General features: G+C 52.5%; 2 protein-coding genes across 3 annotated transcripts in view; one reads left to right on the top strand and one right to left on the bottom strand.

Annotated features, from left to right (window-relative positions):
- XPO7 (exportin 7) overlaps window positions 1–8,410 on the top strand; it is an 86,460-nt gene extending 78,050 nt beyond the window's left edge. The window contains exons 24-28 of the mRNA XM_014579740.3: window positions 1,323–1,461; window positions 2,852–3,012; window positions 4,862–4,960; window positions 5,259–5,386; window positions 6,881–8,410. Of these exons, the coding sequence (XP_014435226.1) occupies window positions 1,323–1,461; window positions 2,852–3,012; window positions 4,862–4,960; window positions 5,259–5,386; window positions 6,881–6,974 (621 nt within the window). The 3' untranslated portion in view covers window positions 6,975–8,410. The remainder of the gene's footprint in view (window positions 1–1,322; window positions 1,462–2,851; window positions 3,013–4,861; window positions 4,961–5,258; window positions 5,387–6,880) is intronic.
- A 643-nt stretch (window positions 8,411–9,053) lies between these two features.
- Window positions 9,054–15,350, bottom strand: PBDC1 (polysaccharide biosynthesis domain containing 1). 2 transcript variants are annotated; one of them, XM_075910828.1, is made up of 7 exons: window positions 15,263–15,342; window positions 14,024–14,089; window positions 12,848–12,871; window positions 12,714–12,773; window positions 10,899–11,039; window positions 10,413–10,524; window positions 9,054–9,452 (listed from the first exon to the last, which is right to left on the bottom strand). In XM_075910828.1, the coding sequence occupies exons 1-7, from the start codon at window positions 15,293–15,295 to the stop codon at window positions 9,331–9,333; spliced, it is 558 nt and encodes a 185-aa protein (XP_075766943.1). In that variant the 5' UTR covers window positions 15,296–15,342; the 3' UTR covers window positions 9,054–9,330. The 2 variants fall into 2 exon arrangements, with proteins under 2 accessions (XP_075766943.1, XP_075766944.1); XM_075910829.1 differs by lacking the exon at window positions 12,848–12,871 and having other exon boundaries at window positions 15,263–15,350.
- Between the last annotated feature and the right edge of the window lie 484 nt (window positions 15,351–15,834).

The following is a 15,834-nucleotide window of genomic DNA, read 5'->3' as shown; positions in this document are numbered from 1 at the left end:
GTCGTAGGGATGTCCTAATGACAAGTGCCATCAGCACCAATGCTGAGCTGCTGAGCTTGAAGGAGTTAATTTGACAACAGGGAAGCGACAACCTTCTAGGCTGTCTTTCCCTTTTCCAAATGTGTCTAGGGTCCCTCCCAGCTGCCCCAGCCCCTGCCAGGTCCCCTTACACACCACGATCTCCCTCTGCTCTTGAAAAGCAGACCGTGCAGACTTGTTGAAGCTGGGACAAGGGCCAGGGCTGCTGGTATCCATTGTATAGCATCCCTGTGTTCTTCAGCAGGGGGGCTCCGACTCCAGACTGCAGTAAGATCTGCCTGGAGGGAAAGGTGGATTAAAAGGGTGACGGGTGCAGCCTGGGGAATTGAACTGGTGGCTTTTGAAGGACTATCTGAACCATACAAATGAGCGAGCTCCTGCCTTTCCCCCAGGCTTGTGTTTACCAAAGATTCTGAATGAGCTGGAACTACTGAATATTTACCACAATCTGCTGCATGCCCAGAGCCCTGTATGGAAACAGCCCCATTCCTCCTCACCAGCCCCATTTCCCTAGGGGGCTTGTGTTACCCTGCAGCTTCTCTTCCCTCCTGGCATTGGGCGTTGGCAAGTCTCTGTAGAGCAGTGACCCAAATAATCCCTTCTCTGAAGAACACTTCATGCAGACGGAGACTTTCCCTTCCCAGTGAGGCCGTGGGCAGAACTCAGCACATCAGCAATCCGAACAGTCTTGTTAAAGGCCAGCCCCGTGCAAGTACTCTAGAGTACAGTATTCCCTGCTTACTGCAGGGCTTGTAAAAGACCCCTGCCTGTGCTGATGTGTCTGACCACAGCGTCTGCGGGGTTGGTGAGAGTTTGCATTGTTACTCAGGCCCGGGCACTCACTAAACTTCCTACAACAGCCAGTTCCTACAACAGACCCCAAGGGCTCACATGGGGTTTTCTGACTGGTACGTTGCCACTGACCCACCAGAGCAGAAGGCCGAATGTCCAGCCGACTAATCCACCAAGCCAAAAACTGGATGGAAAAAAGAGATTCCAGCATTACACTAATGAAAGAAACGTGGCTGGATCCACGTGTGTGATGCTGAGAGCACATAATGGTGATGACCTAAAAATGTAAATGTAGAGCACATACGCTGTCCATGGGGAATGTCTGCATAAACACTAAGTGAAGTAGACTCTCTCCATGAGCAACATCCAATTGGTTGAAAAGTGGGTTGAAAGGGATGTGATTCAACTTGCTTTGCTCTGAGGAAGTCTTGTGCTTGATTCTGAATTAACCGTTAGACCCTAAAATCTCTTCCCTCTCTTTCTCTCCGCAGGATTACCCCAAACTCAGCCAGTCCTATTATTCCTTACTGGAAGTTCTCACCCAGGACCACATGAACTTTATAGCCAGTCTAGAGCCCCACGTAATCATGTATATTCTTTCTTCCATTTCAGAAGGTCTCACTGCACTAGGTAACCAGCAATGTGCTTTTGGGGTACATAAAATGGGCTCTCTGGGGAATGGAGGATTTTAGTAAACTCTAGTTTACGTTTATACTAATTTTAAGAACTATTTATGATGCAGATTAAGGAGGCTTTAATTTCCTTGGCACAGAATGATTGAATAAGGCCACCAGAGACGGCTGTCCCCAGCATGGCATTGCTCACACTGCCCCGAGGAACTCTCGATTTAAATAGACAAGAGATGAGAGTTTTTGTCCCATTTTAGAGCTGGAGAACTGAGGCACAGAGAGGTTTAAGTGACTTATCCAAGGAGGTAGAGCTGGGATGGGAGAACCCAGAGCAGTGCCTTAACCCAGGATGAAAATAGAGGCACGTGGTCTGTAAAGATGATTGAAATGAGTCCACGGAGGAGAACATGAGGACATCTATGAACCTTCCTGTGCTGGCAGTCCTCCCTAATTCATACCCAGGATGGAAGGGGAATTCTGTTGAATCCTTTAAATGTGCACAGAGCAGTGGGTAACAGGTAATAGAAAATCTAGCTCTGAAAAGTAGAGATCTGTAGATGGGCAGGCTGAGCGTTAGTTTAGCTCAGTGAGTATTCATGGTGCTCTGCACACAAGATAGTCCCAAACAACTTAGAACCTCAGGCTCCTACCCGGCCTACACATCCGGACGGGAGCACTGTTGACTGCAGCGAATCTCCCATTACTTGATTCTGTGCTCAGCCTTAACGTGACACATGGTGGACAGAAGGGGTAGGGAGGGTGTCAGTAAGGTCACTGTTACTTTGGGAAGTTATCTGCATGTCTTGGAATGTCTGGTTTTATGTTTGTAAAGCCGCTGCTAATGGTGCCCATACCCACACGGATCCCTTGGCACCAGAATTAATCTTTGTAGCATCCTCTTAAACGTTGAGGGCCCTCAGCATGGTGTCTGCTCCTTCCAGATGAGTCTGTTAAAGAGGAAGAGCTGCTTGTGTACAACAGGGTGTGGGGGTTGAATGTGCAGCTTAATCTTCCACAACCCAGATTGTAAGAGCAGGCGGCTGAGAGCATCAAGTGCTCAACCCCGGCCTGTTACATGAGAAACAAGGGAGCCATGTTGGGAGCCCCTCGCCAGGTGCAAACACAGGTGAACACGTGCCTTCCTGTGTCCTGCCCACGTGACTAGGGCACGGAGAGCTCACAAGGGCACCGTTTTGCTTCGCCTCCTCAGTCACAGTGGGCTTGGCCGTAGGAGAATAGTTAGTGCGTCAGCTGGCGGGTTGAGGATTAGTGCTCTCTGGGTAGGTCTCGGAGGGAGAAGGGCTGGCCAGGCGGAGAGGGGGCCCGTCAGGGAAGGGCGGCATGGAGGGAAATGCTCGTGTCCCACTGTGTTCCCTTGTTGTCCTCCTCAGACACTATGGTTTGCACAGGCTGCTGCTCCTGCTTGGACCACATTGTGACGTATCTCTTCAAGCAGCTGTCTCGCAGCACCAAGAAGAGGACCACTCCCCTGAGCCAGGAGAGCGACCGGTTCCTGCACATCATGCAGCAGCACCCCGAGATGATTCAACAGGTAGAGGGGAGGGACCGGCGAGAGGGAGGTGGGCTGGTTGCAGGGCGCTGGCTCCATCTGGTGGCCAAACAAGGGGTCGCCCGAACTATTCTGTGGGTCTCTTTTCCATCCTCAGCCCCGCTACCCCTGCCTCATAGCTGAAGCCCAGAGGGGCTAGGGACATGCCTGAAGCCGGCGGGATTGGTGCAGTCTTAGCCATCAGTAGATTGGGCCTTCCCACCCTGCGTTCAGACAACACCTCTCGCATGCTGCATAGCTGATCTCCCAGAACTGAGAACTGTGCTTCGGGGCGGGCGACTCTAGGCCAGAGGGTGGCGTGTACAGTATGCACTGGTTTTAAACTTCAGTTTGAAAGAGAGAGCCAAAACCTTTTAAGCATAATTTTAAAATACCCCAACAGGTAGAACCTGTGTTGTGCGACGTACTGGTACCAAGTACTTTTCTGGCTTCAGCTATATCTGCCTGCCGCGAGCTTGCGCTATTTTAACACACCAGCCAATTCAAAAGAGGCTAGAAAGCTTCAGGAGGCTGGATAAGTGTTTGCAAGAGACCAGAAACAACACAGCCCTGCTGCTTAATGAGGCAATGGCCAGGATTTCCCCCTGCCTTGAGCCTTTTGCTTTTTCTACTCCAGCTGTGTCTGTTACCTTAGCAAATGTTGCCTGAGTGCCCGTAGGCCTGGAGTTCATAATCACCTCTGCAGGATGGATTTAATAATCTGGTTTTGTTCCTGTTAGCACCTCTGTCATCTGCCTCTCACCGCTCTTCCCATTGCCCAAGGTGAACACCAAACGGGCCAGTTCCCTCTTTGCTGGCCGTGACTATGACGTGTAAGATCTGTAGTGCGAGCTGTAACACTAGTCTGCTAGTGCTTTTCAATCACAGCTCCGCTCACGTGTAGACGGACTTCGCCACTTGCTGTCAGGCTTCTCCCATTCTGTGTCTGTTCATCTGCCAGGTGCCGTGCTGTGCGTCTGCTGGGGATCTGTTCGCCCACCCCTTTTGGTGAAACGCTTGTCCCCAGTGCGTCCCTTCCCCCGCCAACACATGCTTGCTTCCAAATTGCCACCCTGCCAGCAGCACGCTGCGATCCCATGTGGCCACCCAGCCCCTCAAGTGAGACAAGAGCTCGACTTCAAGGACTGCTCAGGCTGCCCCCTCTTAGCAGAGCTGGCCAGAAAAAGAATCGGGCTTTGTGTTTGGTTCGAGGGAGTTGCTGTGGCACAAACCAGAGCCTTGGTCTGCTGCAAGCAGAGACTGGAAACTGCTTGTGTGACTCCCGGGGGTTAAGATCTTGGGCTTACTTTGGAGTCTGGTTCTGACGTGGCCTCGCAGACTACGGAGGGGAAGACGGGGCGTGCGGCAGAGACGAGGCTTTCAATGGATTGAAGGGCCTGCTCTCCCCGTTTCAGCTCTTGTAGGCATCTAGTTTCAGGGGGTTCCTAGCCAGGGATCCCTTCTGCTTGGGGACAAGAGGGGCTTCCTGCCATGGAGCCCCGCATGGCATTTAGCTGCTGTACACATTCCTGCATCCGACTTAGCTGTGATCTCCTGGGAGCTGCTACTGCTCCCCGCCCCCATGTGAGAGCACAGATAGGAGGCAGGCCCAGGAAGTGTTGCGCGGACCGGGAGTAATCTCTCTAGCCTCGAGATCTGACCTCCGGGTACAGTAAGGAGAGTGCCCACCCAGGGCTGGTGAGGACAGAACCCCCTGAGAAGAGCATGCTGTGCTCACACAGTCCATTCTGATGGAGTGGGAGCGGGATGGGATGATAAATACTGGCCCATTCTGCCAGGGCAAAAGGTGGGTTGGAGGAAACAGCCTCTTGATCTCCCCCTCTCTCTCCAGATGCTGTCAACGGTGCTGAATATCATCATTTTTGAGGACTGCAGGAATCAGTGGTCCATGTCTCGACCTCTGCTGGGCTTGATATTACTCAATGAAAAGGTAGGCCCAGCCCCTCTTGCTGGGTTAAGCTGGCTTTAATCAGGCATGACCCAAGGACTGGAGCCCAGCCTGGCAGCCTAGCAATGAACAAGGGGTACCGGAGCTGAGCTGGGGGGTGGACGCCAGGCCTGGAGTGGCTGAGGGCAGTGCATTGAACAGGGAAGCTTGCATGGCACTTGCCGGCATCATGCTTAAGATGATGTCTGGCGGGGGAAGAGCCGTGCCAAGTCTAAGAACCCATCCGGAACACTCAGCACATGTTCAGCCCTCTCCTCTCCCTTCGCTTGTCTCCTGCCAGTATTTCTCCGACTTGCGGAACAGCATAGTGAACAGCCAGCCCCCCGAAAAGCAGCAGGCGATGCACCTCTGCTTCGAGAACCTCATGGAAGGCATTGAACGCAACCTGCTAACCAAGAACAGAGACAGGTCAGTATGGAAAATCCCTTGGCCAAAGAACCATATTTGCAACCCAGCAGCACGGCCGACCGCTCCCCAGCAAGGGGGCCACTATATGGGCAGTGAACCTGCGCCACGTGGCAGGGCCCCCCACCCACCATGGAAGAGGGCCCCTTTGGCCTGGGCACGTTGGTGCACAGTGTGGTGGGTGGCCATGCCTTGAGCATTTCTTGCCATTTGGGGGCCAAGTGCTACATGGCCAACATGGGAGTGAAGTGGGGAACCTCCGGCCCACAAGCTAGATCTGGCCCCCGGCTTACTTGGATCCAGCCTGCAGTTAGTCTCGGCATCCCCCAGCCTCCCTCGGGGCTGGAGCCTGTGCCAGGCCAGCGAAGGTATTTGGAGTTCCTTTACTTGTTGGGAGCAGGGATGTTTAATTGGTTCCCTGGTTAAACATAGTGTTTAACCAGTTAACTGATCAAAGGAAGGGCTGGCGGCCATCCTGCTCGGGGGAGGAGGGACCTGCTGGCCTTGCATGGGGCCAGAAGTGGCAAATCACACTAGCAGCCCCATGTGCGCTGAGAGCCAGCAGCTCTACACAGAGACCCGTTGGGGCCGAGCAGCCCTCTGCCCACAGTGACCTGTCACCTGCCACGGGTGATTCTTGCTGGGTAATCAGTTACCCGTGCACATCCCGAATCAGGAGTCAGGTCAGTGAGGGGCATGTTCCCCGTCCCCCGAGTAAACTCTTCAATTCCTTGGTGTAACGCCAGCTCCCGGGGTTTAGAAGCCTGAGCACCTACCCAGGAGCCCTATGGAGCTAAGGGCCGAACCCCTGCCTCTGTTACAATTCTTTTAAAAGCAGCAGCTCAAAGGCAAACAGGCTTCCCAGTGCTGAGGTGCAGACACAGCCCAGATCCCTGGCTCCCCCCTTGCACTCAGGCATGACAGTCTGAGTTCCCCCTGCATCTCCCACGCAGAAAGCAGGGCTGCAGGGTCCTACCGTGCCATCTGCTCTGTGGGGTGGGAGCAGGGCTAAGTGCCCTCTACGGCTTCTGCTGTCCCTGGTCCCCACCGGTGGCAAAACCCAGGCCCCTGTGTGTGCGCAGCAGACACGCACGTGTTGTACCCTGGTGTAGAGGGAATGGCTGGGCGCTTGCCAGCTCCATTGTCACACTGGCAGACGTGTTCCCTGCTCCTCCGCTACCTTCTCTCTGCTCCCTGGATCCTGCAGGGCCAGCAGTCCCTGGCACGAGGTCCCTCCCACCTGTCAGTGGCAATGCTGAGCCTGACACGGCTGAGCGGCCAAATGCAGTCAGGGAGCCCCAGGCCTTCGGCAGTAGCCTGTTCGCTTAATGCTAGAGCAGCAACCACAGCTCCAGCTGTCCCAGAATTAGTGTGATGGGCTGGGTGTGGGAACCTCCTGGCTACAGCTAAGTTATAAAGGGGAGAAGTGTGGTCTAACCCTCGAAGTGCTGGCAAGCGGCCCCCAGCGCCCTGCTCTCACACCCCTGTGCTCTGTAGGTTCACTCAGAACCTGTCTGCGTTCCGGCGAGAAGTGAACGACTCTATGAAAAACTCCACCTACGGCGTGAACAGCAACGACATGATGAGCTGACACCTTCCCCCGACTCCACCTGTACAGAGCAGCATCTCTTTGGCCTGGACCAGAGGGGTTAACGTTTCCGATGGAAAGATAAGAGGGCGTTTCTGATCCCTGCTCTTCCCTAGCGTTGGGCTGCGGTGCTCAGTTGGGGGCTGTACTCCACGTCCAAGGGAGGAGGGAACAGGAGGGATGTTAAAGCTCACCAGGGCAGGGTGCTTGTGTTTCCTTGGGAGGGGGTGGAAGGGCATAGGCCGGGGGTGAGAATCCAGCAGCTCCCTACGACCCGAATGTCTGGGTGGAACCCTAGCACTCTGCTGCAGCCTGCCTTGTATAAACATGTACATTTTTTCATAACATTTTGAACAAGGTTTATATTGACTCAGTTAAAAAAAAAAAAAAAAGTATGATTGAAATTTTTACAGAGTCTAGTGCACCAATGCTGAAGTGAGGGTTGTGTATGTGAGTGAGGAAGGTGTGTCTCATGCTGGCCTGAAGCTTTCCTAGGCAAGGGGGTGTGAAAGTGCAGAGATATATTTAGTGACAAGTGTAGAGAGAAGCAAAAAAAAATGTAAAATTCCAAATGTATATTTTTTCTTATAAGCCCCTTTAAATGACAACTTCCTGTTACCGTTTGCCCCTTGTTATTAGGAACTCTAAGCCATCCAGCTGTGCTAGCTCATGGGTGTCTCCCCTCCGCCCTGTGTAACAGTAAATGCTGTCCTGTTGTCAGTCGCCTTCAGGCCTTTGCCTCTCACCATGTGGGGAATCGCTGGACTGGTGCATGCCGCACGTTCTCCCCTCCACAGCCCCTCCCCCCCTTTTTTCCTTTTCACTGTAAAATGTCCCTTTCTTGCCCATTCTGGAAAGCTGGAAGTGCAGGTGGATCAGCAGCTGTCTAACAGCAGGGCTTGTCCTAGCACTGGTGCTCCCAGTGAGCAGAAGAACTGCATCGTCTTCCCTTGGTAGTGCCGGTGTCGATACACTGTGCACTCCTGAATGTATGACACAGCCAAGACCATAGGATTTCTGTTGACGCTACCACCATGGAGGGTTCTTAATAACAAGGTCTGCATAGCATGAAGTACCCAGGACCCCCCCCTTAAACCAAATCCATTTTTCTAAATCACCATATTAAATGTTTTGGATATAAAATTTACTTACTGAAGAAAGTTATGGGGGGAGGGGAAAACCCGTTGGCCTTGTACTTTTCCACTATTGTTGCTGCTAGTTGTGTGCATCTCTAGCTCAGTTCTAACTCACAGACACTGTCCTTAGGTTTTATTTCGATATCCCCAACATCACCAACTCCATTTTTTTTTCCTTTCCTCTGGCGATTGTGTGTTGGGTCCTTTTTTTGTGTGAGCAGATTGCTGGTTGACTTGTAAGGGTGTTTGCTGCATACAGTGTAAGCATTGTGACTGCAAATAAACTTCAATGGTTTCTACTGAGCTGTGCCTTTTTCCATCTTGATCACCTCCACTCCCCCCTATTAGGGTTCCTATTAGGAAGGACCCTCCAGCAGGGCTGGAAGTCTTAACAGCTCGTCCTCCACTAGCTTAGTTTTGTTTGAAGTCTTGCAGGTCAGATGCAGCAACTGTTAGTTTCACTTCGTACTGCTGCCTGGACCTGTATGTTAGATTGAAGGATTTAACCCCAGAGCTGCTGTAGCCAAGGTAGGACCAGTAGCTGTACAATACATGACCTTCTGTTGTACTTCCTGCTGCCCCTATCTCCCAGGAAACGCATGTTCCACACCAAGTCACCCGCTGGCCAGTACCTACTCAAAGTATGAAACATGCCCTGAACTCATGCTGGCTCCTGGCTGTTAACAGCACCAAGATTAAGGCAAGAGCTCATTCATTTGATGCAGAATCGCAGTCCAAAACCTGTCAGATGTAATCCTATAGAGTAGTTAGCAGGTCCATCTAGGCCTTATAGCCTCTCCCCAGAGGAACCAGGATCATTCAGGGCTGAGTTTTTCCTACAGTAACGCTGCTGCTGTCATGAACTCATGTAGAACTCTGCCCTCTGACAGCGATGTAGCTCCGCAAACCCCTTCCCACTCCCCTTGTTGCAGGAATTAAGCTAGGGCAGCATACTGACATTTATTTACAGGCTGTTTGGTCATTAACATGGCAGAAATGCTGCCATAAGAGCACTGTAATGCAGTGAAACCAAGTTGTCCAAGCCCAAAGTGTTCTGAGTCTTGCTTTGTTCTCTTTATCCCTCCACCATGAATGCATGTGCCTCTCCCTCCCCTATGCAAGAGTCCATTTAATTATGGCAGTTTCTATGAATCCTCAGGGCAGCAAGGAATCTTCCTGCCCGTGGCTGGCTGGCTAGTAGAGTGACAAATTCTATCCCAGCCTCATGCAGATCCTCCTGTCTCTGCAGCAGCAGACTGTGTGTCCATGGCACGGCTGTAAACAGCGTTGTTATAGCCCTCTCGGTTGCGAGCAGTTTCAATAGCAAAGAACTGGATCCTGGTGACTGACGGGAAAAAAGCATGTTTAGAGCAGATTCCCCCTTCTCTGCACTGTCTGATGCTAGGCTGCCCCGACACACCCCAGCAGCCACAAAGGAGCAGAGATGTAATTGAACATAACTCTATTCAAGCCACTACGGCAAGACTGGGCAGTGAGCACTCTGGCAGAGCCAGTAGTAGGTTTCCCAACTACAGCTCAGCCCCTGATAGGACAGTCACAGCAGAGAACAACGCTCCCCTGAGAGGAAGTAGGATCAATTCAGCTATTACACAGGCCTGTAGCAGCAATGTGCAAGAGCTGATTCTCAAACAACTGTTTCCCATTAGGGATGTAAAATCTCATTTAATTAGTTAACCAGTTAACCCATTAAACAGGGCAAGGTGGGGGGGAGCTCTCCCCACTGGAGCAGCCCCCACCTGTTAACTGTAACTAGTAAGCCTCACCTATTAAGAGTGAGGCTTACTGGTTAGATTCACATCCCTATCGCCACAATAAAGTACATTATTGGATCTAATCTCAGGGGGCTTGGTTCAGGACCAGTTTGGAACCAAACCAGTGTGAGATGTGGAGGGACTGGTAACTTCATTACCACCATGTTTGAAAGCTCTGTGTGTTTCTCTTCAGTCAGCATTTCTCTCCAATCCAGAGATGCCTAAAAATGTCATTCGGGAAACGCCCAAATAAAGGGTCCTAGCCACACAATGTGAAAGTGACATTCCTGCCTTTCTGGGGCTCTGTTTCCCTGGTTCCTGCTGCAGAGCTGGGAGCCTGGGACGGGATTTCTACACCCAGAGTTTGGGAGCCCTGTTATATCCAGCCTGGGGCTGCATAATCAATCCTGGAGCTAGGATTTCCCAGCTCTCCAGCGTCCAGAGACCCTGATCCAGCCCAGTGCTTTGTGCCAGGGAGCCTGCCACTCCTAGAGCAGTTTCGGAAGAGGAGGGGTCCACAGGCGCCTACTCACCAAATATCGTGTTCTCCTCTGTGTAGTCCTTACTGCAGTCCAGGCGAAGCAGGGTGCCATAGTTGAAGTCTTCAACTACCCCATCAAACTGCATACAGAAGGGGCGCCATTTCTAGAGCAAGCACAGATCGCTTTCAGCCTTCTTTCTGGGGGCCCCGTTTACCTGTGGCCTCTAGCAGGAAGCACGGGTGCAAGAGGCTAGCAGGTAGGCTGCTTGCACTACACAGCAGCCAGAGTTTATTTCTCTGATCTCCGTTCTCCCTTTCACAGCATCCAATGCCTGACAAGAGACTGGATGTGAAAGCACCATTGCTCGTGTTTTACTCCTGAGCTAAAGAAGGGGATACCACCATCCAGTCCCCCTCTGGCCAGACAAATGCTCTCCACAGAGGGGGACTTCTCCTCCCCTCAGCTCCAGAAGCTCACTGCTATCTCCTGGGCCCGCTAGAATCAAAGGACCATGCTACTTGTACATAGTGCACTGACCGCTTTGGCGGGCTCCGATTTGAGCTCCTCTGGGTCAAGCACGTCGATCTTGAGGTCCCCAAAGCTTTTCCTGAACTCAGCATAGATCTGGTCATCGACTTTTGTAAGTTTCAGGAACTTGGGGTCAACAGAGGAAATAAGCTGGAAGGGAAACCTGAGAATCAGACTGAACAAGGCAAGCAGCAGAGGGATGGATCACCAGAGCATTTTGGCTGAATGGGAAGGCTTTCAAATATGGTGGTAACTCACTCTCTTCTCCCCTCCCCCCCAAATCTCAGTGAACCACAGCCAGGGTATGTCTAGACTACATGCCTCTGCTGACAGGCATGTAAATTAGACATACCGACATAGTCAATGAAGCAGGAATTTAAATATCCCCACTTCATTAGAATAAAAATGGCCACCGCATTGTGCCAGCTCAGCTGTTGAGCCAGCACAACATGGAGGCCATTTTTATTCTAATGAAGCGGAGATATTTAAATTCCCGCTTCATTGACTGTCAGTATCTCTAATTTACATGCCGCTGTCAGCAGAGGCAAGTAGTCTAGACATGCCCCCAGTGACACCCACTTCAATGCAGATCATCTCTAGTCTTAGTCAGATTTTCAGAGAGGCCCTTCACCCAACACCTGGAGCTCTTCTGCAATGTTCTTTGTACTGAGCACTTTTCCCAAGTGTCGTTCAGTTACCACTGACTGCACCTCCTCCAGGCTCTGCCCCATGTTGTCCCTTCTCTCGAGGGTCCACGTTCTCAGATTGGGCTGCAGTCCCCCGGCAGTCAACCATGATGACCCCAGCAGGCCTGTCTGAGGTCCAGGCCCTGCCATTCTGTTCCTTCCAGGAGCAATAGCAGCAATGCCCAGTAGTCACGCCGCCTGCTTCAAGCCACACTAGGGTAGTCCTGGGAGTTTAAAGCAAATAGGGCTGCAAATGGCTGACGTGACTTTTAAAGAGTCAGCCATCTCTGTGCACGTTTGGCCTATGCCTGAGGGCTGCCGTTCCTAGGAGCTGGGGAAAGCCCAACCTTCACGAGACCTGGACCTGTCCATGGCAGAGCTCACTGATCCCTGCCCCTGCTTTGGGCTTTAATCTTGTCCCATCATTAGACCAGCAAGAGCCCTGCCTTCCTCAGGGCTCAGCGCTACCCAGGCAGTCTGGCAGGTTCAGACAGGAGTCTGAAACGAGCCGCTATCCTGTCATTCCCCAACTCCACATTTGGTAGGAGGTTGCTTATCTCTACATGTTGTGTTGCTTTCTCCACACACAAACCCCATTAGATCAAGCCATTGCTAAAGGAAAATCTTACAACCCAATATACAATCCCTTTCCCTCACTGACAGTCACTTTCCTGAAGTTACCACATCTCAGTCTTCGCTGCCAGTGCCCACGGAAAGAACAACTCGAGGACTAGAAAAACTGGCTTTCAGTGTCTACAGCACTCCTTACTCCAGCTCCGGGTTCCCCTCAATCCTGATTTTCAGCCCCCTTCTGCTATTTCAGTCCGAGGCTCTGTGAAATATGCCCGTCAGGTAGTGGCTTATTCCAAGGAGAATATCAGAAAATAACCCACTATTAAAATAAAAAGCCTGAAATGCCTGCATCTCAGCCCCATTGCTACATCTTTATTGGAGCATAAGCTTTCGTGGACAAAGACCCACTTCGTCATATGTGTCTTTGCCCACGAAAGCTTATGCTCCAATAAATCTGTTAGTCTATAAGGTGCCATAGGACTTCTCGTTGTTCTCGCCGATTCAGACGAACATGGCTACCCCTCTGATACTGCTACATCTGTTTCTGCTATTCCCATGGACTTACGTTAAAATAGACTTCAGCGTGCTGGTACGCTTTCATGGCCCAGATCATTTCAATGTTGGGCTGCAGACAAAGAGAAAAAGCCGTGACATCAACAGACAGGCTGACCTCATTCTGTGTCCATCGCCTTCCGTTACCTTAGCGTTGGCAGATGACAGTTTCTGTAACACAGACAGAGCTTAGGTTTCCCCTACGATTTCATCTGTTCATGTTCTTTCCCACATCCTGTCTCAAAGGGGGGAAGGCTGCAAGAGTAGTATCAGCTGGAGGAGATACAATTTCATCATTCTAGGGCTGCCTTCATGTAATGTGCTTTATCAATTTAAGGTGCATTTCAAACTATGCATAAATGACACTTTCACGACCAATAAAATTCAGTCACCTTGGGGTGGAACATGGACGCTGTGATACATACTGACAGACAGGAAGTGGAAAAGAACAAAGACAAATGAAACCAAAGGAGAAACCTAAGCCCCGACTATATTACAAAAATGGAATGTTTATAGGTTTCTGTCCAAATCGTGTCTAAATGTGTTGTTCCTCCCTAACATGGGTAGTATTTTTTTCTTATCCACCCAGGCAAGAATAAGCTACTTGATACCAGGTTTTAGCCACTTCCATGTTTTGTAACCAGATCCAACCTGGTTAAATTCATAGTGGAAGCAGACTGTAGTTAGAATTTAAACCAGACAGTAAATTAATCAACAGGATGAGGTCTGATGTGAATGCAGCACTGATGAGCAGTGCCCATTTGCCAGCAACAGAGGCTGAAATACTCTGGGTACTAGAGATTTAAAAACTGCCCAAAAAAGTTAACAAAATGTTTAACTGGTTATCTGCTGGCCATGAACTGCTCTGGCCCCACCCCGCCCAGGGGGCTGATCTGACCTGGCCCTGCGTGGCCTGGCCACAGAGGAAGGGGTTGTTTAAGGTCTGCTGCCCGCAGCTGCCGGGATCCTGTCAGTCGGGCCGCCAGGGATCCTGCCAGCAGGGCCCTATGGTTAACCAATTACCCATTAACATCCCTATTGTGTATGTATACGGGCATCAACAAGGCAAGCATTCCCATGTCCATCCACCAATCCTACTGCCACAGGTGAATCTTTGGTTTCATTTAAGATGGCATCAAACTTAAGGGCTGGAAAGTTTTAAAAAAGCTGGAAAACACAGCTTAGAACAACTCTGAGATCCAATATCCCTGAGGCCTGTTTCATGGAGTAACGACTCCTCATCAGGGAATGTAAAACTAAGTGCTGCCGCTGTTCAATACCCTTCTTGGGCCTGGCAGACAGTCCCTTTGTGGGAATACTCACATCATTGCCGTAAGCTTCAGCCGGCAGGGACAATGCCTGGGCTGCTGCCACAGCTTCACTGGCTCCCTGCACATGAAACAGAGAGAGGTGGCTGCTATTAGCACCACAAATGGAACCACAGAGAGAGAGAGAACCTGGAACGGGTTTAAGTTGTATTGAAACCAATCAGCACAACCAAATGGCAAATCCCAAAGGAGTCAAACGAGCACCAGCAGGGTGCGTGCCCCGTACCAAATCCTTGCTCTGAAGTCTGGCCCACAAAAGCTCATCACCTAATAATCCATCTTGTTAGTCTTTAAAGTGCTGCATAGTCCTGTCTTTTGTTTTTTGCTCTGAAGTGTTTTTCATTCACAAAGGAGGGGTCAAAGGTCGCAATGTAAAATCAGAGCGCAGTTGTACAGGGCATGCACCCCTAGGAGTGCAGAGACCCTTTTTACTCCTCACTGCCAAGAGCAGCCCCCTAGACCCACACACACGTGCCTGGGTGATATCATGGGTTGGGGGGAGCAGGTGAGGATACTCACTATTCTCCCCTTTATAGTGCCAGAGGGGTTACAAGACAATGGAGCTCAACCCAGTAAAAAGTCACACGCAGAGCACGTGCCTTTGGGGGGCAGAGAACAGGGATGGGCCATACGGACGGACGGCGTCCTAGGAGAGGAGTCCCCAGAGGGTGCTCCCGTGAGGCATCAAAGCCCCCCCCGTTCTGCGCTTCCACAGTTCTAGCCCCCCCCAAGGGGTTTGTTCCCCCAGGATCCTAACTTCCAAGGGCTCTGCAGGTCGGCCCCACGTACCCCCCAAGGGGGGGCTGAGCCCCCCCCCCTCTCCAGGGCCCCTAATCACCCCCCTGCACATCAGCTACCCTGCCGCATACGTTAAACTTCCTCCAGCCCCACCTGGGGCTCAGCCACCCCCGGGACCTCCCCCCTCCCCCCTCCCGGCCCCTCCCCCCCCCGAGCTCGAACCCCTCCCGGCCCCTCCCCCCCCCGGCCCCTCTCCCCCGAGTTCGAACCCCCCCGGCCCCTCCCCCCCCCCGAGCTCGAACCCCCCCCGGCCCCTCCCCTCCCGAGCTCGAACCCCCCCGGCCCCTCCCCCCCCGAGCTCGAACCCCCCCGGCCCCTCCCGAGTTCGAACCCCCCCCTCGGCCCCTCCCACCCCCGAGTTCGAACCCTCCCCCCGGAGCTCGAACCCCCCCCCATGGCCCCTCCTCCGATCTCGAACCTTCCCCCTTTTCCTTACCAGGGCCCCCAAACCGCCTCCTGCAGCGGCCATGCTGCCTGTGACCTCTGACCCCCCTCCATCCTTTCCCTTCCGCCCACACCGGAAGCTGCCGCTGTGGTCACTGAGCATGCGCAGAGCCTCCCTCCGAGGGGTGACGCATGCGCAGCAGGGGCGGTCCCGGCTGTGCGCCCCTCCGGGCAGGCACCTGCGCCGTACGGAGGCGCCCTCTGGCGGCAGCTCCAGCGCATCACAGCCTGGGAGCTGCTCTCTCTCTGCCCCGGGACACCAAGCTGCCAGTCCCCCCTCCCCCATCCCAGGGAGCCTCCCCCTCCCCCCCAAAGTCCCAGCTCCCTGGCACTCACGCCCAGCTGGCAGGGAGCATTGGGCAGCACTCAGAGCACTTGCCACAGGAGGCCTGTCCCGTGAACCCCATTTTACAGGTGGGGAAACTGAGGCAAAGGACCGAGACTTGACTTGCCCAAAGTTACCCAGCAGCAGAGATTCTCAGGCCCCAAGCCAGTGCACTAGCCACAGCACCTCTTCAGACCTGCCCTGCAACCTATTCCAACACTTCCGAGCCTACAGCTTTG

This window comes from Pelodiscus sinensis, chromosome 28 (assembly GCF_049634645.1).
Source record: "Pelodiscus sinensis isolate JC-2024 chromosome 28, ASM4963464v1, whole genome shotgun sequence".
In the NCBI taxonomy this organism is placed as follows: Eukaryota; Metazoa; Chordata; order Testudines; family Trionychidae; genus Pelodiscus; species Pelodiscus sinensis.
This window is presented reverse-complemented; position numbering and strand designations above follow the sequence as displayed.

Bases quoted from the DNA above. Each gene is read 5' to 3' on its own strand.
- PBDC1 (XM_075910828.1), bottom strand. From the start codon at position 15,295: ATGGCCGCTGCAGGAGGCGGTTTGGGGGCCCTG. The intron at 12,774-12,847 runs GTAACGGAAGGC...CTTTGTCTGCAG, and splicing joins TGTCATCTGCCAACGCTAAG to CCCAACATTGAAATGATCTG. The intron at 9,453-10,412 runs GTGAGTAGGCGC...TTTTCCCGTCAG, and splicing joins AGAGGAGAACACGATATTTG to TCACCAGGATCCAGTTCTTT.